The sequence below is a fragment of the Pelecanus crispus genome, chromosome Z (genome assembly GCF_030463565.1).
Source record: "Pelecanus crispus isolate bPelCri1 chromosome Z, bPelCri1.pri, whole genome shotgun sequence".
NCBI lineage: Eukaryota > Metazoa > Chordata > Aves > Pelecaniformes > Pelecanidae > Pelecanus > Pelecanus crispus.
Window position 1 is genome coordinate 44,087,677 of NC_134676.1, and position 24,863 is coordinate 44,112,539.

Sequence of the window (24,863 nt, forward strand, 5' to 3'; positions counted from 1 at the left end):
GGTTCCTCCCCATTGAATATCACTACCAATCTTCATTTTATTAAAGTAGCCCTCTTTTAAGACCCACCAAAACTGAAACAGGCAAGCATAATTTTAAGCAACAATGCTAAAGAAATAACCCCACAGCAGTGCTCTGAAGACATTTGGAAAGTAGAAAAAAAACATGAGAGAAGCAGCCCTGCAGACACCAAGGTCAGAGAAGAAAGAGGGGGAGGAGGTGCGCCAGGTGCCAGAGCAGAGATTCCCCTACAGCCCATGGAGAAGACCACGGTGGAGCAGGCTGTCCCCCTGTAGCCTATGGAAGACAGTGCCAGAGCAGATATCTACACTGCAGCCTGTGGAAGACCCTGCACTACAGCAGGTGGATATGCCCTGAGGGAAGCTGCAGCCCCTGGAGACCCCAGACAGGAGCTGGCTCCTGGTGGGAGTTGTGGCTGATGGAGAGGAACTCATGCTGCAGCAGGTTTATCCTGAAGGACTGCAGCCCATGGGAAGGACCCATGCAGGAGCAGTTCGTGGACACTGGAGCAGAGGAAAAGTGTGAGGAGGAAGGAGCAGCAGAGAGAAACTGCTATGAACTGACTGCAACCCCCATTCCCCATCTCCCTGTGCTGCTCAGGGCAAGGAGGATAGGAGGAGTCAGGAATAGAGGGGTCAGGAATGAAGGAGTGAAGTGAGCTTGGGAAGAAACAGGGGAGGGTTGTTTTAGTTTTGTCTTTATCACCATTTAAAAATAGAACAAGAAGGTGAGAAACAAATTAAATTCACCTTCCCCAAGTCAAGCCTGTTTTGCCTGTGACGGTAATTGGTAAGCAATCTTCCTGTCTTTATCCCAACCCATGAGCTTTTTTGTCTTATTTTCTCTCCTTGACCTTTTGAGGAAAGGGAGTGAGACAGCAGCTGGGTGGGCATCTGGCACCTAGTCAAGGTCAAACGCACCACAACCATGTATTTGTGACCAAAACCCAAACAGTAATTACAACCATTTAACAATAAGAGCAGAGAGATATTCCTATGAGTCTCTCTCAGACATCTTTACTCTGATCACTAATTTCTTTCCTTTGGGTGGGAATTGTTTCCTATTCCCTATATTTACTTCTACTAACAGAAAATAAAGCCACTCAGACACCATGCATTGTTTTCCTACTTACATGTGCTTCCAATGGAAAACACTTCCTGATAATCTTTTTATTAATTCAGACTCAAACACAGTAGATGTTAACATAGAGAATTAACAGCTGTATTGTGCTAGCTCATATTTCCTGTTTCTTCATCAAATATATCAGTTGAATAGATTATATTGATATATTATTCTATCAGTGTTGAAACGAAAGAAGGAATCTTCTCCAAAATAAAGCAGGTCATTAACATCTATGTTAGAAGACACATTCTTCCTACTTAGTTATTATTTACCCTTATAGCAGCCCCCTGGTGTTGCTATGCTCCAACATGGAAACGATATTTTTTAGCAAATATGCAAGATGCTGTAAGGAGAGATTAAGCACCAAGAATAAAAGCTACATGCCTAAAGGGAAGCGTCAATGAACAGATCTAAAAAAGTCAATGGAGGGCAGAAAGAACACATCAGAGCTTTTTAATAAGGAATTAGTTTCACATTCTCTTTTTAGAGAATAGGGAGGAAGATGCTTCTTTTTTCTTGTCAATTTACAGGCTTTTTTTTTTTTTAAACAAGATGGCTGGCATCTTTCAAAATGTATCTAAGAACATTTTCATTTTTTTTTTTCAATCATTGCAGAGAATTTTTTTTCTTTTTTCAAACAACTCTTACTAAACCTTGGGTTTCAAGTGGGAGAACATTACCTACCAGAAGAAAAGCCCAGATAATCAAGCATAACAGAATGTTTCCTCCACTATCAAGGTATTCAACAGCAGGGCTAAGATTAACAACTATGTTCCCAGACAATAAGTGCAGTACTGTGTCCATCCAACATCACACTACGGAGCAGCAAAACCAGCGTGCTGGAAAAACTGTAATTATTCACTGCCAAAACCCTCCTGCCTCATTCAGATTTTAAACAATTTATAATACTGGCTTGTAATGAAATAATATTCCCCATTAACTTGCATATTTTCTGTTTGCATTTTGAATTCTGTTAATGAAATGGAACATTTCACACTGAACACTCTTCTGCTCACATGAACGTTTTTTTATGTTTAGCATAGATAACAACTTCAGGTTTACATACTTGTAAAAAGCCTGGTTCTCCACCCCACATTTCCAAAGATGCTTGCAGGCTGCTGGTGTAGAGGTATGGAATGACAGCACAGCCTTTTTCTGAGTGCAAGGAAAAGAAGGCAAATAAAAGCAATGAAAATGCTGAATTTTCAAAGATCGGAGTAGCTGTACCTGACAGCATCACCATGAACTGGATACACTGAAGACCAAGTTTTCCTGTGTAGACTCAATCTGTTCACCCACAGAAGTACAATCCATATGTAGCTGATATTTAAACCACCTAAGCAATTGTTTCAGAAATAAAAGGGGATTCTTGGAGGGCGCAGAGCAGAGCAATGTACAAGTGGCTTGTAGAATAAATCTGTACCAACTGCCTTCAGGCCAAAATCAAAGGGGGAAAGTCTCTATGTCTGATATTCCACATTGCACTGTTGCTGCACTACTTACCATCCATTTCTCCCTGTTCCCTATGTCCTGCTGTCACAACCTCCTTGCAACCACACGAAGTGCCTGATACCTCTGGCATTATTTCCTTCCTCCATTTTCTGTTCCTCACCTAGACTGCATCCAAAGCCATAATCTTGGGCTATATCACTCTGCTGTACAGGAAGAACTGATTATAGCATGCTGTAGGCAAAAATCTCTATGAATTCAATGGCAAGAGCTCAATGATAGGACTCCTAACTACCTAGGCCAGACTCCAGCCTATTCAGATGACCAAGACATGAGGGGGTGATCATAATTAGCCAAAAATGCTTCACATTGATCCAGGTGTCAATGCCCACCTGAATTTTTAATCATATACAGATGTCGCTCATGCTTTAGAGCGGGTGGGTACAGCTTTAGAGCTTTAAAATCCATTAAAATTTGACTACACAGATGACCAAAATCATGAGCAATCACCACAGCATTGCGTGAATGTTAGTGAGAAAAGCCTTAACCCTTTGCAAATTAGGCATTCTTTTGACAACAGCAACATTCACATTCACTCATATTCTATATCTTAGTTACAATATGAAGTACAATTACTGATTTAGAAGTTTGTTTAGTTAAAAAATGATATGTTTTAGTTGATTCTAAATCAAATAAAGAAGTTCTGTAAAAAATATCAAAACTGACCTCTTTCTGAGCTCCAAACACATAAAAAGTCTTCCCTTCAAATTTCAGTTTATAGACATCACACCTAGAAAGAGAAAAATCATTTAAGTATAGGAAAAATAGATAGATATACAGGTAAAAAAAGGAACCTGCATGCAAGTTTCCCTGATCCCCAAAGTCAAGCAGGCTGTCAAATGACAGAGCCTCAACGGAAGTCTTACAACATTTAGCATAAAAGTATTTAATATTCTAATTTTCTTTAGAGTAGAAAACATAATCCCAGAGTATTTGTTTTACATCCTTATGCACCTTCAAAGAATTAGGTCTGGCTGCTGGAAAATGAAGAGGAAATTAAAAGTAAGCAGAAGCTTGTTTACATTCTATTTATTACACAGTTTGTAATTCCTCTTAAATCTTAAAATCTTGGAATTTCTAATGTAATTAAATTGAAGGAAAGACAACACTCTTAGCCTGCATATGTTGTATCTGGTTTACACACCAATGGACTAAATGAATACACCAAGATGTCCGAAGGGACATGTTATCCTTCAGTAACGTGAAAAGCTAAGTGTGCTGTGAAACTCATTTCCCACAATATGATGGATACATGCTCAGCAAAGTACTATTCTCTCCTCCCTGCACTGTAGACTGACATTATTGTTACACTGTCCTTACGCCAAAAGCACAACCCGCAGAAGCACTGTGGCTAGGGGTACCTGAAATTAACCCTAGGGAAACTACAGAACAAATCCAGGATCACAAATGGATGGTATTTGATAGACACATCCCCAGAGCTCCACATGGAACTGAATCATACAGACAGGACTACACTGACTTTATACCTCTGAGGATTCAGGTTAGTCAGCTCTTGGGGAGGTTTCTGTTGATATGCAGCAAAGAGTCCAGCTCTACACAAAAAACCACTTCAACACTTCTTCACCTCCTGCCCATGTTCTTCCCACAAGACAGGCTGGGAGCGCCGAAGTGGAGCAGCCACATCTAAGTAACTGCTGTTGGCATCTGTTTAGCAGCAGGGCTAAAATGAGATTTGTCGATGTCCGAGAATGACTGTGCTCACTCTGCACCACATGGCTGAGGGCATGGCCAGCTGCTGTTACACCACCTGAGGGAGCTCAGTTTTACCTCTCCCTCAAATGTGGCTGAGGCTGTCCAATTAAGTCAAGTGTTTTACAGGAGCAGAAAAGAAAAGCAAAGCCAGACAAACCAAGGACAATTGTATAAGTGTCCAGTTCTTAAAAAAAAGAGGCTAAAAAATAAAAATTCAAAGACATTCTCACCTCCTCCTCTGCTTACCAAGTAAGTTTTTTTTATAGTTTTCAAACTGAGATTAAATGAGGAAATAACAATATTTCAAAGAGTCACAAATAAAGAGGCAGGTGGACTCTTGTAAACTCTTTCAGACATCTCTGCCAATAAGCCTCACTGGTGATTTACAGCATAGTTGAAAAATCAACTTCCTCAATTTTAGCATTTGTGCATTATGTTGACTAACGCACCCTGTGGAATAATTTTCACTGGAGGAAGAACAAGACCAAATTATTATTATTATACTTCTCATCTAAGATCCTTTAAAACAGAAACATGATGGGGCAAGAGAAGAAATATTCACGTGGTTCACCTTAAAGACAACAAATGCAGGTGAAGGTAGTCAGAACAAGGGAAGACACAGGAGAAAAGACTCTTGCATATTAATCTGCTCTTACTTCACATGCTTACCATTTTAACAAATGAATTCTTTTATTCCCCTGGAAAACTACAAATCCTGCAGCTGTGAATCCTAAAAATGTAGTCATCCCCGTTGAGTCCTTGAAAGAGAAAAAAAAAGGTATCATTTTCCCCTCATCCAGTGAGGTATTCCTTACTTGTAGCATGAATTGTTACTCCACTATAGATTACCTCTATTTTGTTTTCCTTCTCAAAATAAATTTTGCCTTCAAATTGTACACTTCTAAAGAACAAAGACTGCTCCTGGCAATACAGGTCTCTACGCATTTAACTGAGTAACAGCATCTTATGCTTTGTTTCCGACTTCCTGTAGCTGATGAGAATGGGGAATCCTAGGTACACATACTAATTTTGTTGAAAACATTTTTCTGTGTATATCCCGTTCTTAACATGCTGACTAACTACAAACCAGGGATTCATATCTGCTTCAACACTGATATTTTTTAAGATTTCACAATACCTTGTTCCTCTACGAGATGTTGGTTTGGAAGTAGTGCTTACAGACAGCATTTACAAAAATAAGCAAGTACTCTTGAGTACAAACCAGAACATATGGTGATACTTGCCTTTCAAATAGGAAAGACCATTTTTTAAATTTTTAATTCCACAATAAAAGTTCTGGCTCATAGTTTTTGAGCAATGATTCAGGTTAGTTTTGTATTAACTGGATTTCCTGTCCATCCCAAGTTCCAGACCCTTACCTTGCTAAAGTTAGTCAACTTCATGTGCCTTACGTTCCACCAATAAAATAAGGGGGAACAGAAACAGTGATGCTTCTGGAGTAGCAGCCACAGCACTGGAAGCAGCATATCGTAAGGACTCAGGGGAGCGCCCTGTTTTGCAGTTCACTTCCAGAACCCCACACTACAAGCCCTGCCACACAGGTAAAGAGGAAATTCTGAGCCAGTTTTGACGCTGTCCTAAGTGCCAACATAAGTCTCTGGGATGCCCTCTGAAAATCTGCAGTATAGTTTTGAACTAAAGGTTACTAAGTCACTGACTTCACTGAGCTCTGAACCAGACCCTGTATTTCATGCAGGACCACCATTCCTAGCAAAGTATATATGAAATACAGTGCAGCTCTATGTTAGAGATGACTGTTTAAGGGCGCTCACCACCAGAACAGCTAACTGGAGAGCACTGCTATTCCACCAAATGAGATGGCATACAAGCCAAAGTAAAAGCAGCAGTTAAAATACGAAGCAAGTAACACTAAAAACAAACACTGCAGATTATGCAGATAAAACCACGTAATTAAAAATGCAGGTGTAAGGCATAATCAGAACAGGTAACTAAAATCACCTTCTTACAGAGAACCACAAAACAGCAAAGCGGAGGAATGTGCAAATGGATATCTGGTTCTCGCCTCTGTACATTTGGTTTGCTGTTCTTCATAAGATTTGTATATTTTGATGGTGTTTGAAAAACTAGTCTGCCAAGGACTAACGATTTGTTGCATCTTCTGGACAAGAATAATACTGAATCCTGAAAAACTTGGCAAACATAAAATATTTCACACCTGGAGTATTTAGAGGAACCTTTGCATTGAATGCAAAGAAATTATAAAGTGTAATCAACACTTTTGTCATGACACTCTACTACTTTCTCCTATGATGTTCTGCTTCTTCTGGAGAGACCTTTCCTTTGACTGATGCAGAAATGTCAACCAGTCAATGTTCTTCCAAGACTTAAAAGTAATACATAGTTCCAGGGCAAGTTCTTTCATAAATTACTCCCTATATGTGCCTGGATAAAAAAACAGAGCTAGATCAATTCAATTAATGGCTTTTTACTAAATGTTAGTAAAAAGAACATTTTATTAAACGTTAGTAAAAAGAACTGTTACCTTGCAAGGATGAGGATCAACACCGTAAGTTTCCAAAGAATATGCTTTCAGGAGCAAGTTAAATTCAGCAACAGCAGGGCTCTGACCTCTGAAATTACAGAAGAAACAGTTGTTTGACAGCAAAAAGAAAACAGGATAAAAAGACTTTTTGACTGGAGAGTCTAAATGCCTAAGAAAGGAGGAAATAAAAGTTCTTACTGAAATACAAACTATTTCAACCATGTTCTGTTTATAATAGGTGGAAAAATTTTCTTGTTTTCTCCTGCTGAATTTTACAGTGCTTGATGTTTTCAAGTAAATTCTAATTTTTTTTCCCCAATCTTGAGATAACAACATATTATGCAGTTAACCAGAGTTATCCAATATCCTGCAAGTATTTGTTGTCTTTTGATCTACATGCACGTCAGCCTGAATATGAAATAAACCGCAGCACCTTTTTTCCACAAACTCTTGTTCCCCAACTCATTTAAAAGGATTGTGCAGATTAACAAACATTCCTTCCAGCACAGGCTATAAACACAGCAATCATATTACACTGTCTACTCAGATGCATGCCTAATTATAGCAGTGCCTGTTACCATCATGATAGTTCAGAATCTGTCAGCATTTCCATTATATGCTCCTATTTTTAGGGTGTCTATAATCAACCATGAATATACACTAAAGCCTGAAACATGGCATGCAGGACTTGAGTTCTAGAGTAAGTTTTATTATTTTATTTTTGCTCTTCTAACTCCTGCCATTACAATGAGCTCTAACACAGTTTTACAATGCCTGTTTGTCAGTGAACTGTTCTGAGTATTATTTTATTCATGTATTTGCATGACTAGAGTACGTGATTCTGATAGATAATACGGTTTTGTGACAATGAGCAGTGCTTAGGAACTTTAGAAAGCCAGGCCTCATAAATGATTCTCATGCAAATTATCCAAAAAAATGAGCCATTGATAAATCTTCAAGGAACACAGCAATAGTCGTACTTCACCTTACCCCTGCATTTTGGGGTCCAGTCTCACAGTGTGACCAATGGCACTCGGGAATTGGCATTTAAAAACTGCTCTGTGCACTGGTGTAGAATAATTTCCCTGTAAGTCTGTTATTCCCCAGTAGCTAGAAACGAACTAGCATTGATGTACAAGATTCAGTATCTAGCCCAAAGTTCAGTTTAACAATTAGGACAATGTCTAGCATGCTTGTGGATGTCAAATCCCATTTTGAACCTACCAAGCTGATGCCCTGTGGCAATGTGAGTGTCAATAACCTTTTCTGTTACAAGGTTCTAATTCATGCTCATTTGTACTTCACTGCTCATCGTCTCCCAGTCAATCCCATGATACTTCTTCAGCTTCTTCCATATGTCTTCTGGGCGTCCTTGGTACTACACTACTTGAACTTTATTTCAGATCACATTTTCATTGAAGTTTAGCTTTTAAAGAATAAAAACTACATGAGATTAGAGAAGAAGGAAGAGAGAACCTTCCTTTTTTGGTCTCTTTCTCACCACTTTCCAATGGAGAAGAATGTGTATCAAGTGAAACACCAAAACTTACAAATGTGCATTTACACAACTATATATTTAAAGGGAAGACAGCATGAAAGCAGAAAACAAACCAAAAATGCTTATTTTGCCCAATCAACTTTCTGATGGCTCTACTAAACTGTTTTTCTCCCTTTTCAATACTAATAAATCACAACTTTAAGTGCAATCACAACTGCAAGACCATAAATGATCTTTAAAAAGGCAACAAGTTTGTTTCATGTACCAACCAACTGCGCAGAACAGAAGTAATTAACTACCTTGACCTAAATTACTCAGAACGCTTATGTTGCATAGTGAAAAGCCAAACAAATAGATAGTTTGATTGCTTATTTGAAATAGGGCCTTACAGAAAAATAAGATCATAAAATGAATCTTTTTCCCACCTCTCTTTGCTGGTACAAGGGGAAGTAGTCAGTCCTCTGGTTTTAAAGGACCAGAAAGTGACAAACAATTTGGAACAAAGTGATTTGGGGGTTTTTGGCATTTCCAAAAAGGAAAAATTATTGTATTGCAATTATTACTAAAGAGACATGTTAAAGAAGTATTAGCATGCTCTCCTCACCTATAGGCTCTGAAACTATGCTGTCTTTGTGCACATCAAGTGGAACAAGCTGTGGTACTTGGAAAAAAAAGCAGAAGACATGGACAAATTTGATCTTATCGGATTACAGGCTAATCAAACTGCTACTGTGCAAAGCCTTAAAAGAACATCACAAGGCAGAAGAGTCAAGGGCAATATATTAATATTCAAGCCTTGATAATATGCTCTTCATCTGTAACTTAGCAATGAAATTTTCCTTACTAAATAAAAATGTAACTATAGCAAATCCTATCAGCAAAGAAAAGTCAACATTTTTTTTTCCAATCACTGATTTAACATTAGATATGCCTTTGATTGGCTTTGTTAAAAAACCTTTAAGCTTTCCACATGCAACACAACACGTATAGAGTTTACACAAAAATGTATAAAGTTTCCTCACTTATGCAAGTGTTTCAATTAATGCCTCTTACAGTGGAAAACCAAGGATTATTTAGACAGCGCATCTTTGCTGTTTTGTAACTCAGTTCTCTCAAGAAAGTCAGGTCTCTGTCTCAGTGCATTCACTCCTTTTGACCTTATATGACTTCCCAAATTTTTCAGTAGTATTCAGCATTAAATGGAAGATGTATTCCCTTTCTGACCATTGCAGCCACTACAGCACCCAGCTGCAGTATGCCAAAGGTTTTGAACAGGACTAGTAGAAGAAACCATTACACAGAAAAGTTTCTGTATACCATATGAATAATAAAATGTGGATTACTTGTGAAATCAGAGCTCCACAGTTATTAGCTACAAATTAATGATTCAACCTAGGAATCAATCAATCTCAAAGTTCCTAATAAAATTTTAATGAAACAAAGACTTTAATAGAAGACTGAGAAGTCTGCAGCACATTCTGTTTTTTCCTTTAGGCTCATGCGAAGTTTATTCCCCACAGGGTCCCCAACTCTGCAGCACTTCAAAGGCCAGGAAGCTCAACAGGGAATACTTCCAGGGTGTGCCACAGCAATGATCTACTTGTTTTGCTGGCTGCCCACACCAGTTCACTCTAGAATTTTCTCCCCTTCATGCTTTTCTTTTGAGGTATGTATCTGTTACAAACTGACGTACTGAAACTTAGTGAAAGTCAAGAATGAGATACCACAGAACTGAGCATTAATTCCTTTTAACAAACAGGGAAGAAAAACATTTTCAGTGCTATTCTCGGTTTCTTGCTTCCTGAGTGACCTTAGTGAAGTCATTTCATCTATCTTCTCTGATTCTCTCACTGCCTTATGAAGTGCTGTGAGATCTTACTATTAACATACTACGACTAATAATAAAAGGCATAATTATTGTCCATCCTTTTGCCTCATCTCTACATCAAAGTTACTTGCTGTAGAATACAATAGCAATACTGTACTTGAGCATGCCCCATATATGATCAATTTCTGAGTATTTATGGTCTGTAGGGTGTTTCAATGTAATTACTTCAAAGAACAAATAAGTATGTACATAATGATCTGGCCTCTAGAAACATTAACGTATTCACCTCCATGCAAACCAGGGAAAAGTACCAGCCATAAAGCTTTAAATACATATGCCCAGTGTCCATAAAAGACCCTTTGCCCTACCCTGCAACTGTGGACATTCTGCACTGCAGTCTCAGGAGAGACCACGGTGACTAATTCAAGAAGAGTCTCCATCTATGAAATACTCTCCTTGTTATATCCCAGATCTTGTACAGGATGTCGCTCAGCAGAACAAGGTTACCCAGGCTTCCTTTTAACTCCCAAAACAGCCAGAATTCTGCATAAAGCATCAACATGTTTAGCTACACCATATACTGATCACAGAACTGCTTACCACATGGCTGAGGTTTTGCTGTTGTATCTTTAAATCTTTTTACAGGTGGCTGAGACTCTAATTGCTATACAATTTTAGTGCTAAAGGTCTTGAGTAGTTTTTGCTTTTCCTTTAAGCTCAGGAGGTTTTGGCAGACAGTGGAGATGTTTTTAAACAGTCTGTCTGCTAGTATTTTTAGTCAGGATGAAGGTGCGAGGACTATGTGGTATTGAAACACAAATCTGCTACAGTTGTGTTTCAGTTGTACTGAAGACAATAGCACAACTACAGTGATAATTTCAAAGAAAAGCACTAAATGAAGATATTGGTAAATGAAATTGTGTTGTAGGCTGTGGCTCAGTTTGTCAGAATAGTAAGGCCAGGCTTTCTACATTGCCCAAGCAGCAGCACTTCTCCCCTGAGAACTGCTGGGGCCACTGGCAGTGGGGAAGGGAAAAGCCTTTAAATGGGTCTGCATATGAAAAGAGACCTTATCACCCGGCAAAGTAGCTGAATTGTTGAAATGTTACTGGAACATATAAAACTTAGAGAACTGCAGAACACTGAAATATCAATTTTAACTTGTACTGCAAAATTGTTTTTTCTCTCAGACAGAATTCTATGATGAGAAAAACCTGAATAATCACTTTAAAACAATAGTCAAACTATTTACTGACTCTATTAAATGCTTATGGGTTTAATTTTACACTATGCATACTGTAATGACATGTGCCACTTACATAATGCCTTCTACCAGAACATTTCAAATTACTTGTGTGCTTCAGACATCAGGCCGAGACTATATCTCTGAAATCTGTGTTTGGGTATTTGTATTACAACTTTACTTCATAAATTCATGCAGTAACACAGACAGCTTTAAGCCTATTCAACAAAAATAATACCTTTACAGAACAGATGCAGTTTTAATTTACCTATTACTAATTTAAAATCTATTCCCATGATACAGAGACCTCTACTGAGCTATCTGTTTTCCATACCACGTAGATTCACCCTCCTGGTCCAGACATGCCTGGCCCATAAAGCCTTCTCCCAAATAAAGAAGAGGTGTGGAAGGAGGAGAGGGGCAGAGGAAAAAGGTCCCTTCGGCTGATGAAGAAATCCCTACATTGTAGAAATTCACAGAGTCATCTGAATTCAGCAATGCAGAACCTGAATCCAGACATCACCATGAGCCAGGCAACAACTAGCTCAGTAAAGAAAACAACCATATTTGTGGATCATGATTATGATCACTCTTCCTGCGGGTGGGGTGAGCACATACACACACACAAAATAAATCTTTCCTAAAGCCAAAATATTATCAATGTTACAATAAAAACAGCTACCTTTTCCAATTCAAGTAGATTATCCTTTTTACTGAATGCTTCTTGGAATTCCCATTAAAAGAAAAATTGCACATACTGATCTGTCTTTTCAGTTCATTGTATCAGATAGACCTTTGGGAAAAGAGGAGTGAAAAGACACCTGTTTTGTCTGTGAAGTTCCTTTCTTTAGATTACTGCTACAACTGCATCTTCCACTAAAATCATGCTCAGATGAAGCTGCTCCTCACCATTAAGCTTCAGGAAATACTGTCTGTGCCATGCAAACACCAATCCAACAAAACAGCATCTCACTCTCACCATTTTCTAGTAAGTGCATCCAGAATTACAAGTATGGTTCCTTAATTTTAATTTGTTTTAAGCACACGTCTGTAAGAAAAAAGTGGTTCAGAAGAACAAAACTTTGAGGAAAGCAACACACACATCATTCTTCAGGGAAAGGACTAGGCGACCGGGAGAACCTGTTATTTCAAACTTCTAACCAACATACCTTCCAGCCAGCTCTCTAATTCAGTCAAATCACAACTGGTAAGAATTATGTAGTGAAAGAATACACCAGAAAAATATAGTAGAATAGAAACAAACAAATTATTCACCTATTACAATAAACACAATGGCATTTTAATACCAGATTGCTAAATTAGAGAGAATTAGATAATTTTGAAGTTGCAGTGACATGTGCCAACATACAGTCTGATGGATAAATCTAAATGCCTACACTGGGAAACTGTAAATGAGCCAGCATGGGCTATCAAGGCTGAAAAAGACATTCATTGCAGCCCAGGGGTGTAATGTAGGTGAGGGCCCGAGCAGCTGTCACCACTGTCTGCCTGTGAACTCCCACTACACATCATCATTCTCCTCAGCTCTCCAAAGTCCTTGGTATACTGTGTATAGCTGAGAACTACAAAGACTTTGGCTCCTTAGGCCTGGAAGTCAGCTATCCCTGCTGTAGCCCAAATCCTGCTCTTTTCCAAACTCCCCCCTCCCGTCCATGTAAACCGCAACAGATCCTCAGTCCCCAGCAAAGCATCTTCTGTCTCCTGTCATGTGACTTGCAAGTTTTGGAGCACACCATGTGTCCTTCTGATCAGATTCCCTTTGTGTATACGAGGCCATCAGACACCAATGTGATTAGGGTAGTAAAAGAAGCTAAGTATAAAGTATACATGAGTGTGCTGCCAGCATTAAATGAATAAAAGCAGATAATACATAGTTTTAACTGCAAGAAGCTCTTAAATGAAATACAAGATCCAACTCATTCTGGATTTGCTAAATGGGAATTTAGTTTTAGAACTTTTTAATATATTCAACAGCATGCAAGAAGTTGCTTTAATCTTGGATCAAACGATATTAACACCCACACAGAGAAGCATTTTCTAGCAACCCTTGCCAAGTCTTCCAGGACAGCCTCCCAGAACATACACTGATAGTAACATTTGTAGTTATGCTTGCCAGTGGCTCCACTGTCAGCTCCATGTCTGCACGAGAGCTGGAGAGCCAAATCAGCAGAGACCAAGAAATCCTGTACTCCTGCTGTTGCCAGAGTCTAGGCATCCATGGTAACTGATGGTATGGTAAAAGCAATACAGTAAGAGTTAGAGCAGCGGAGGAAAGTTAAAAGTGCTTAAATCCCCACCGAGTAGTTACAGTGTAGATGATGCAGCGAAGGATGAAAATGTTGTATGCCTTTCAAATCAAATTTAAACAACACTTCTCATTTAGCTTGGATCAAAGACAAACATTAATTTGCTACTCTGGTTTTCAAGAAAATACTACCCTTTAGCTTAAAAGTTTAAATTGCTTTTGAGATAGTTAACAGCAGAACATGGCAGTGATTTCACGCCCTCAGAGGAAACTTTTTCTTCTCCCATAAGATGTTCTCCCACTTATGACTTGTGCAAAAGCTGGAGTATTTGATACATACAATGGAGATGACAGCCAATTCAGTAGCACCCAACCTCTTGAGCCTGTATCCATGCCAGCCATCCCAAGCAATAATAAGTAACTTCCATCTACCTATATGAGGTCAGTCTGGGAAACAGGCATTTGAACAGGTCATGTAACTCTATAATTTACTGGGCGAAGTTAATGTTTGTGCAGGGCTTTCAGATAAATTAATGGCTGTTTACATAACACTTTCATATAAATTACATGGCATAATATTTCATATCAGAATTAAGTAAAAACTGTTCATTAGTTTTCAGGTGGGGTAAAAAAAAAAAAAATCTTTATTTTCAACCACTGAGTCCTTTCAAAAAAGAAAAAGGGAAAAATTCCACAATTCCTACAAATATAAATTCCCTTGATAGGGATTTATGTAGATCTTCCCTTTGGAAATCTCTGTATTTTCAGGTGTTTGTCCTGAGGGAGCTCTGGCTGACAGTATCTTTCAAAAGCCAGGGAATATTATCAGAGTAACAAATGTTTTGCTAAAGATTATAAGATTTGATATAAATTCATAGGAAGGAATTTTTGTCTTGGAAAAGGGAGAAAGGAATGTGACTGCACTAAAAACATCTTATGTTTTATGTGGTCATCTGAAGCAAATCCCACAGTTCTAACAACATAGAAGTCGATTTGGAACTAGTACTGACACAGATGTGTGCATACGTACAAAGTCCATTCTTTTGTAAGAACCATAGAATCATCGAATGCTTTGGGTTGGAAGGGACCTTTAGAGGTCATCTAGCCCAACCCCCCTGCAGTGAGCAGGGACAGCTTTAACTCAGCCAGGTTGCTCAGAGCCCCATCCAACCTGACCTTGAAGGTTTCTAGGGATGGGGCCTCCCCTACCTCTCTGGGCAACCTGTTCCAGTGCTTCACCACCCTCATCGTAAAAAATTTCTTCTTTATCTCCAGTCTAAACCTATCCTCCTTTAGTTTAAAACCATTACTCTTTGTCCTGTCACAACAGGCCTTGCTAAAAAGATTGTCCCCATCTTTTCTATAGGCCCCCTTTAAGTACTGAAAGGCCGCAATAAGGTCTTCCCGCAGCCTTCTCTTCTCCAGGCTGAACAACCCCAAGTCTCTCAGCCTGTCCTCGTAGGAGAGGTGCTCCAGCCCTTGGATCATTTTTTGTGTCCCTCCTCTGTACCCGCTCTAACAGGTCCATGTCCTTCTTGTGCTGACGGCTCTGGAGCTGGATGCAGTACGCCAGGTGAGGTCTCACCAGAGCAGAGTAGAGCAGCAGAATCACCTCCCTCTTTTTGTCTTTACAACAGCATTAGCACCAGCAAGCACCCTCTTTTCCATGCCCTGTTTTTTTTCATAAAAAATAAATAAGCTTATAAAATAGCTTATGTCCTGCTTTTCTGATCCCAAACATCATGTCTGAAGTCCACTCTACATGCCATATTGTACAAGTTGCCACAAAATCTATCCCTCTATTGCTCTATCCCTTTTGCCCCATATATCTGAAAGCTTCATAACTGCTCCTTCGGAGAGCTGATGAGGAGCCCACAAAATCCAATAGCAATAGATAGAAGCAAGACTGGGTCAGCTACTAATGCAGGTTGCCCAAATAAACAAACAGTATTAATTCTGCCATAGAAAAAGTACAAGTGTTTTGGGAACATCTGAAAGGAGCAAACTTCTGATAGGTTAAAAAAACCCATAACAAAACAAAACCTCAAATCCCAAAGAGATTGTTAAGATTACCCGAGTGATCTTTCTCATAAAAACCCAGTAATCCTAGTAATCCCTGCTGTTACGCTTGAAGAACTAACCTTTCGCTCAGCTTTCGTCTCCCCTACCTAGAAGATTTCATGACTCTGCTTAGCCTCATTTGATGCCTTAGTTTCATTTTGGTTTTCCCCAATTCTATACAGAATTCTTCACTATATTTTTGTTAAGCTGGGGGCTTCACCAGAAATAAATAGGAACTATGGCTTTATACACTGAGCACAGCGCAGTGTATTAAATATCTTTAATACTGCCAAAATAGGTGAGAACTGAACATACAGTTCCATGTACTTTTGCATGGAAGTCAAGTAAAAGAAAATAAGTTCTTTTTAACCTGGATCATTTCACTGACGTGATTTACAATGCAACCTTACAAACACTTGCACACATCTCAAAAGGGTAAGGGACATGCAAATGAGCAACGTGGGGAGGGACCTTAGCATTCACTTCACTTGAAGAAGGTATACCAGAATACACTCACAGAATATCTAGATTTTTATGGCCCACATTTTTTCCAATCTGTTAAGAGTGGCAGGGAAAAAGACATGCAAGTAGCTATTACTTCAGTAGCTATGCTCTCTTGTAACCACATCCAAGAACATATCATTTAAATTAATTCTGAATTCTTTTAAGAACAAGTCTCCAAGTTTCATCAGTTCCTAGTACATCCTCACATATTCTAAGATTTTAAGTTGTAAGAGTATTATCTCTTTGCCTCCCAGCAGTATACCATGTTTCAAAAGAGGACTTACTTGGAATTACAGGAAAATGAGAATAAGTATTGTGATGAAATCAAGGCAGGTGTTTGCCCCACCACTGGCAAGGTTCAGTGGAATTATTCCTGTACCTCTACCTCTCTTAGTGACGGAAGAATAATTAATTAAAATTCACAAGACAATTAATCACAGCTCAATAAAGCTGACATGCATTTCTGTCTCTCATGTTTATATTTTTGCAATTAGGTGTAATAGAAGGTCACGTAAAAGGTCACATTTTGCTAAAATCCAGTGATGTTCTCACAGCCACAAAGGATAAGAAATAGGGGCACCATGTCATACATCTGGTTTAATTAATAAGAACAAGGCTTTTAAATGGCACAAGATGAGTCACTAAGTCACTGGCAGCTGCCACAGTACCCTATCGCTGCTTCCCCAGACATTCCCCTCACTGTCTTCATGTGCCTCTCAAAAGGTAAATTCTTCCATCTGCTGTAGGACAGAAGAAAAGGTGTGCCCAGTGGACAGGCCTTGAGGATGCCGAGACAGGATTCAGTGAAGAACTGGCCCCTTCCAAGTCACAGGGCTTTGGTTATATGGGAGCCTGCGGCAGGAGAGAGATGCCATGATCTTTCTTTATTTACACATGTGAAGAAAACAAAGAACAAGACTTACTTGCAGTGCTGAAACTCAGAAGTAATTATTTTGAAGGTAGCGGAATGGCAGCTGGAGTAAAACGGCCCTTAGTGTCTTCTGCTCTCCTCACATGTCAGCTCTCGGCTAACATGTCACTCAAGCATCTTGTTACAAAAAGGCCATAGAGGAACCTATGCAGCATTTTTAAAACTACTCATTGAGCAGCAACATACTACTTCTTATCAGAAAATTCAGCTTGCTGCATGCAATGAAACAGATGTGCTGATCAATACCAGACAGAAGCCTGTAAGCTCAGTGTTTTTTCTAATCATCCTCTTCCAGCTAGATATGGAAATCTGATCATCTAGCACTAGACCTCTCTATATATAGTTAATTGTATGACAGATATGTTTTATTAATTTATACTCCTAGAATAGAGATCCATGGAATTAAATATCAGGAAAAAGGTAAAACTTCTATGTGACTAGTGAATGTCTGATGTAAAAAATGTAATAGGATGATCAATTTGGGGAAGACAGATCTACAGTGGAAAATTGTCAGATAGTAGCTATCCAGACAGCTCTGAAACTGTCTTTGTAATCAGACAAGTAGGTAAGGCACACCAGATGCTGATATAAGTGAAAGAAAACAGAGAAGAAACGAAACTGTTCCTCAGGGCTGCAAAGAGCTATAAGCCACCCATAGCATACGAATTGCAACTCACCTTACAAAATGTAACAAACAAACAAAAACATACAAAGAGAATTAAGGAACATATACATTTAAGTGGGATACATGAGGAGAGTTCTGCTATAAATTATAGTTATGCCTAAACACCTCCTGGAATTCTTTGCAGGAATCAGCAGATCCACAGGCAAAAGAAGTCATTTTGATACCACCTGATTTCCAAAAGGCGATAATGAATACTGTCCCTCACCAAGACTACTGAAGAAATTCAGGGGACATCCTCATATGCTGAGCAGCCATTGACGGGAGGAATCTATGACTAGGAGAATCCCAGAGGGACCTCTGTCAAGGCCTGTAACATCCTGTCACAGTATCAGGAACATTACACTAACAGGAAAGGGGATTTTAAAAATGAGCTGAAATACGTGCCTGGTTATTCATAATAGAGGAACTAGCAGATTAAATTCACAATGGATAGGCAGAATTATGCACAAGGGAAAAACACAGAAAAATACATCTCTCCTACAGCTATGAAATACAAAAACCACCAGGTTTGGCTCATGACCCTTCTTCTAACAAGCTTGTTCTTGAAAGACTCAATTGATCAAAATCTTTTCAATTGCACCTTGGCTTAATTGATGAAAGATCTTGGTTTTTAAAGGTTGAATTTATCTTTTGGAAATCTGCAGCCACTGTATGGAAGAATACTAAAAGTAAGAGAAATTCTGTTTTCTTGTTTAAAAGGCTGTTTCTATGGGTCTGTGTAAAGTGCAGCCTGGACTGCGCTAAAATATTAGATGAAGCTGTGTCATTTAAAACATCATTTCACTGAAAGAAATATAAACAAAGTGCATAGGTTTCACAAAGGAATAATCTCCTTTTTGTATAAATAGTATTAATATACTTATTGTATAAATAGTATTCATATACTTAAGCAAAGCATTTACATATATCTCAATATGAAAAGAAAACATAGGGGTTTTAAGCAAGTGCAAAGAGCCTTGTAATCTTTGAATAAAAGTTGTCCTTGTAATCTTTGAATAAAAATTGTGCTACTTTGTGTAATTAACCGTTTCCCTCTCATTTGGTTTTCTTCACATCCTACTCCTCTCCAAGTTTGCCAAGGACTATCCTCAGCTGCATGAAGTGCCTAGGGTGTCATGCAAGCTACCCTCACAACTGCTCTGTGTGCCATTCGCTGACAATCCTGAAGAGGGTACAGTTGCACAATGCACTGCTGCTTCTCTCCTGAAACACCGTACTTTGGGGACACGTTCAACATTGAAACCAAAAGATTGATTAATCCATCTTTCTCCATTCCCCTTTTGTCACACTATTAAAAGTTTAGACCAGTAAAAGAGCATGCAGAGTTCTGAATCTCACCTCCTTAGTCTTCCAAAGCAGTTATTTAAATACATTTCTGTGCAATTCAGCACTAAGTTAACAACCTACAGACAAAATAACTTAATTACAGTTTAATTCAGGTCAATATCTATCAAGAATTTTATAATTGCACTACATACAGAAATTTCACAGTAAAAGACATAAGTGTGATCCCTAAATGAAAGATGTTATTCCACTAATCAACCAGAGCAGCACTCATGATGTGAGCCACTCCCTCTAACCAGACCTACATTTCAAGCAAATGCAGTCTAAATTACCAGCACATATGCAGGAATCAGCTATCATTAATGAAGGTTAACAGGAAAAGAAAACCCACTAAGCTGAAACCACATTTTCAAACAGAGCATATTAGACAGTATATTGGTAGAGCATCTATTATAATCCAAGGAACAAACCCTCCTAAGTTAACACACACTATTTGGAAAGAGATAAAAGTATTTCTTAGGTGTCTCTTTACCAAAGAGCATTCTAAATTACCTGAATTCATTTTTATGCATTTCAGCTATTTTCTTCTCAAGCTTTTGTGACTGCTTGGGAAAAATCTTAAAGTCACCGATGTAATTCTCTGGGTGTTCATCAGGATCATAATCACCAAGCTCAGCTAAATAGATCCAAAATACAAAACAAAACAGAAAAATTCAGTTGCAGTATTAGTTAATAAGGAAAGAAGTCAGTAAATACAGTGTAATTCAAGACACTTCTATGATAGGTAAGAATCCAGCATCTCTCAAGAAATGCTACTTTGAAGAACTGATAGTTAACTGAAACAACAAAATCCTCATAACTGCCATTTCAATCAATGAGTTTCAAGTGAAGTTCGTGGTTTATTAACTGTAGCAGTAATTAGCAATTTTTTGTGACAGAAACATGCTCTGTAAAACAGAGGCATAGGTAATGCTCCCCCTTTGAATACCTGTCACGATGGTACCAGGCAGAACTAAAACCATTATTGCTAGCTATATTCCCACAACAATTTTGTTTCTTTTTCGACTTGAGCATACCTGTGAGCTAAGTGTTTAAAAAAGCCTGCTGCTTGTACTTACCTTGGACAATACAGGCACCCAGGTAGGCAGCATCAGAAAAAGAACACAGCAAACGGCCATGGAAAATGTCCCTTTTTATTTGCAGATATAAGAGGTATCTGAAATATGATTTAAAAAAATAGGAAATAATGTGTCATTTTTTTATAACAGATTTAACTTATCACTGTGAAACCAGTTGTGCAACTATTCTGGATATCTCTCTTGCTACCTTAAATGGCAGAAAAAAGAGGCAAAGCACAACAACAGGAAAAAGTAGATGCAAGACAAGAGATTTTTCTCCATACGATGAAATAATGACAGCAGAAGTAACAAAAACCCACTAAAAGATAGCATGGAGAGTACTTTATTTAAAATGTACAGCAGTTACGATGCTTATTAGTAATCTGAAATAAATACAGTTTGTAAGTCTGCTTCAGCACACCCCCCCTCATTAAAAACAAGTTTACACAATGAAATCTCTCTCTATCGCTGTAGACAAAACAGCACATTGACCACAGTGGAGAGGACTTCTTTCCTTTTTTTAATCTGCGAAGAATCCTAGATGAAGTTTTGAGGCAGAAGCAACTCCCTGAGGCCCAGGGGGGTGCCAGGCACAGGGGACCTGCCTGCAGGGAACCTCTCCCATTCCTTTCAGAGCTGCTCTTCCTCCAGAACTGGGGAGACAAAAAGAAAAGGCTTCTTCTACCTGCCCTCCACGTCCTACCATGGAGAAACATTCTTTCTACTAGCAAGGGGAGAGGCACAGCCGTGAGGCCATTACTTTCTCTTTTGCTTTCTCCCCTAGAGAGCAGCATCCCCAGAGATGGACCAACTCAGCCCAGTGACTCACTCGCAGCTCCCTTCCCATCCACCTAGCTGGTTACAGCTGCACCATTCAGCAGCTTCACCCCTCTGGGAAAAGAAACCATTTAAGCACTGCTTTAGCCAGATAAAGTCAACTATTAGATAGTGTTATGAGACACAGTGGCTCCTGCAGACCTTCAGGACATTTCTTGATGCTGCCAGTCCTCTCCAACCTTGAGGCTGGAGTACAGTGTAGCCGATAAAAATGTGCTTTATGAATACTACTGATGTCAGACATATTTTCCCCAAGTTACTTGGTTCTGTGCGTGCCATGAGCTCTACCAACTATCTTATCTGAAGCTTACAGTGAGTTCTAGATTCAAGCAAGACTTGAAGTATCTGAAGGGCAAAAGAAATTTTCCTCCCTTCCTTGGATTGTTACTAAATGCTACATAAATATGAGACAGTTAGCACTGAAAAAAAAAATTTGTTCTCTTTGTGAACACATCCCTTCACTGCATTACAGTGTTACAAGTTTCTACAGGAACCTTGCACTTCAAGGCCTGTTTTTATTTTGCAGCCCCTTTTTTTCCCTGTAATTAGCATCCAGTAACAGCTTACTAATTCAATTCCATAATTTGGTACTGCTACAGTACAGGTAGTTCTCAAGGAGAACTGCATCAGGGCTAACCAAAGGCCTCAGTGAGATGCAGTAAAAATTCTTAATCTGCAACGACAGCCTACAGGAAAAGGTTCAGTATATTGGTGTAGATACCACACGTAACTTGGGCAAATGAGCAGTCCCCACCCTAAAACTTTTTGGTAAGCCTTGCTAGGGTGAAAAATTGGGTTGTGGTTGTCCAGAGTGACCATTAGCTTGAGGCCAAACTGAGTTCACCTTTTAAGAAGTGCCAAAAAAAGCCACCTATGAAAGGTCATCCCAAGATTTCACAGCATGGCTTCTTAGCTGAGCTGTAAGTCCAACAGGTCTCCAGTGACACTGCACATTGGTGGTTTCTGAGTTTGAAAATTACTATAATGAGATATGAAAGTAAATAGGCTTCTGGAAAAGCATATTAACCTGCGGCTCCTTACCTATATTTGCAGACAAGATGCTGAGATGAGAACTAAGAATCTGAAGTCTCAGGACTGTGCTAGGTCTGACTCTCCAACTGTACGGATGGAAGCAAATGCTATGGACAGTTACTTTTCTATCAATATTTTGGTATTTACAAGAAGAAAAATTAGGTTTTCAGAAAATTCTTTCCCATGTAACAGGATTAGGCACCAATGCTGTGGACCTTGACCTGCTATTACAAGCCATTATCTTCAGAGCCCACAGAGAATGGAAAATCTTCAAGAATTGACTCAAAGCACCTATTCAAGAGTCAGGCAGCCTCTGTCTTTCTCTCTGTCAAATGCTATGCAATAAATCACAAATTAGATACCTGAAGTGAGATGGCAGGGAGTGTGGTCCTCCCCCCAATATACGGTTATTTTATGACAACAAACATGAGAACAAACAGACATCAATTCAGCAGAATTCAAAAACATTTTTTTTAATACAGGGGGACAGCCATAAATACAGCAATTTGTGATGGGTCACTAAGGTACTACATCAGCACTTAGGATCAAAGACAACAGCAGCATCAGAAACCCCTCAGAATGAGGGCAAAAACTCATTTCTATGCATTCCACTAAAATTCTATAGAGATGAACAAGGGAATTTGGGTGGGAGTGTGCATACTTGTGGCATTTCTAAGCAAATAGTTTGTTGCTGGCCAAGATCAAAGATCCTCAATGTTGTTATTAAATTTCTGCATCCATAATAGTCTCAGTTACCTGAGCTAATCTTAAACAAGAAATACATGGTTTTATCTTCCCCAGAAAGAAATCAAACAGGAATAAATATAGATATTATAGTAGTTTCTTGCTTAACCCTGTTTGAAACCACCCAAATTTGTCAAAAAAAAATGCCCCCAAGTTAGCTTTATTACAATAAAAAAAAATATATACTCTTTCATACTAGATTGTCAATAGATGCATTTTTGTCAATTACATGAAGCAAATAAAAGTATAGTATTATCTGTTTCCTCCAGCTAGATCACTGGCTCTGCAAGTTGTTCAGAACTAAAAAAAAAAATCAGAATTAAAAAATTGCAGAAAATTTCTACTGTAATTTTTCCATCACTTCAGTGTAACACATTTTTCATTGTCTTGTCTCCTTAACATACCAGGGAATATTTTCTTTCTGTAACAATTGGTAAAACACAAACACATATTCAATTTTTTCTGAGAGGTACGTTAACAGAAAATAAATAAAAGTAAGCAGGGAATATATAACCAAAACAGCACATAAGATATAATTTCAGGGAAAAGAACATTTGTGTCCCAGAGCTGATTTCTTCCCAGTAATCATCCTGGGATGACAGACCTGAACACAAGCTATCATGTAGGCTAGCTTCTGTCACAAATGTGGGCCATAGATGTTATTCATCTGTCTTTAAAATATATAATCCCTAGCACTTGCAAGTCTGAGGAACAAGCTCTGTTTTTCCTCCCTTATATGAAAGGGGGTTTGTTATTGCAATGTTTCATTGTCTGTTTGAGGGGTAAGAGGGTGTCCCTTAAATTGTTTATATACCTTTCTACTACACTAATAATATTTTAAATAAAAATACTGAAGTTTATTTTTTCTGTCACTAAGGTTCTGTGCTACTGAGTTGCTGCATGCATTTCACCATTGAAATCCTTAATTAAATGGTTCGAAATTGCACTGTCAAAGAATTATTCTACTTCTGAGGAAAAAAAAAAGAAAAAAAAATCTCTAAAACAGAATGCAGCAGCCAAGAGGGGAAAAGAGGCACAGAGTACAGTTCACAGTAAGAGACTGGAGAAATTGTTGGCTGGGACACAACGGAAGTACTTGCACTTATAAGAAGGGCAGGGGAATACCTATGCAGAGCAGAATCAGAGAGTCTGAATGCATTTTTCAGAGACCACCCACACAGCAAGCTGCATGGGATACTGTTCACCTTCAAAGCAAGAAGGGCAGTCTGGAAGAAGACTAAGACATTAAGGAGTTCTTTCAAATGAAGGAGATATATGCACTTTGGACTGAAAGCCAATGTTGTAAGCTTTGCTAAAGGTTGGCTCAACCACAGACACTTCCTATAATCCTGATAAAGTAATTTATGTCCCAGGTCAGCAAAGACCTATGAATGCGTACCCGAGTCCTGAATTCAGTAATGTTTATGCATATACTTAAAATTGCCTACACTTACAGAAATAACTTGCAAAATCAGATCTGATTTTGCTGCTTCTTATGTCCTTCTACCACAGCTGTTCTTTCCAAACCCTGGCACAACTTTATAGCCTGATTTACAGCCCTAAGTACTCAGGCTTACTAGCAAGCTAGTAAGCGTATGCTTTAGTGCTTACACTCACAAATGTCTATCATTGGAATAACCTCATTTCCATCTAATACAGATGACTCAACTTCGCCAGCCAAGCCCTTCCCGCAACTGCAGATGAAGGGATATCAGCAATATGTATTCTTGTTTTCAAGCAGGCTTCCTGACCCCCAAAGACCATGTTGCTAACTGCTTAACAGTCAATCTATTTATTTTAAGATGTTTAACGAGGCAAGAAAGCTTTCCCACAGCCAAACTCTGTGGTTTGTCCACGTAGTGGTTTTTTTCTTGTATTCAAGTCACTTCACTCTTTCTATTCTAGTAACAAGCATTTCTCCCAGTGTTGTCACAGCCTTTCCAGC

At 38.8% G+C, this 24,863-nt stretch overlaps 1 protein-coding gene across 1 annotated transcript in view; it reads right to left on the reverse strand.

Moving 5' to 3' along the window:
- Positions 1 to 24,863, reverse strand: part of FRMD3 (FERM domain containing 3) — a 142,214-nt gene that overhangs the window by 22,530 nt on the left and 94,821 nt on the right. Inside the window, exons 5-10 of the mRNA XM_075726209.1 lie at positions 20,306 to 20,403; positions 19,740 to 19,863; positions 6,888 to 6,975; positions 5,033 to 5,121; positions 3,317 to 3,380; positions 2,208 to 2,296 (exon numbers count right to left, since the gene is read on the reverse strand). Coding sequence (XP_075582324.1) covers positions 2,208 to 2,296; positions 3,317 to 3,380; positions 5,033 to 5,121; positions 6,888 to 6,975; positions 19,740 to 19,863; positions 20,306 to 20,403 — 552 coding nt within the window. The remainder of the gene's footprint in view (positions 1 to 2,207; positions 2,297 to 3,316; positions 3,381 to 5,032; positions 5,122 to 6,887; positions 6,976 to 19,739; positions 19,864 to 20,305; positions 20,404 to 24,863) is intronic.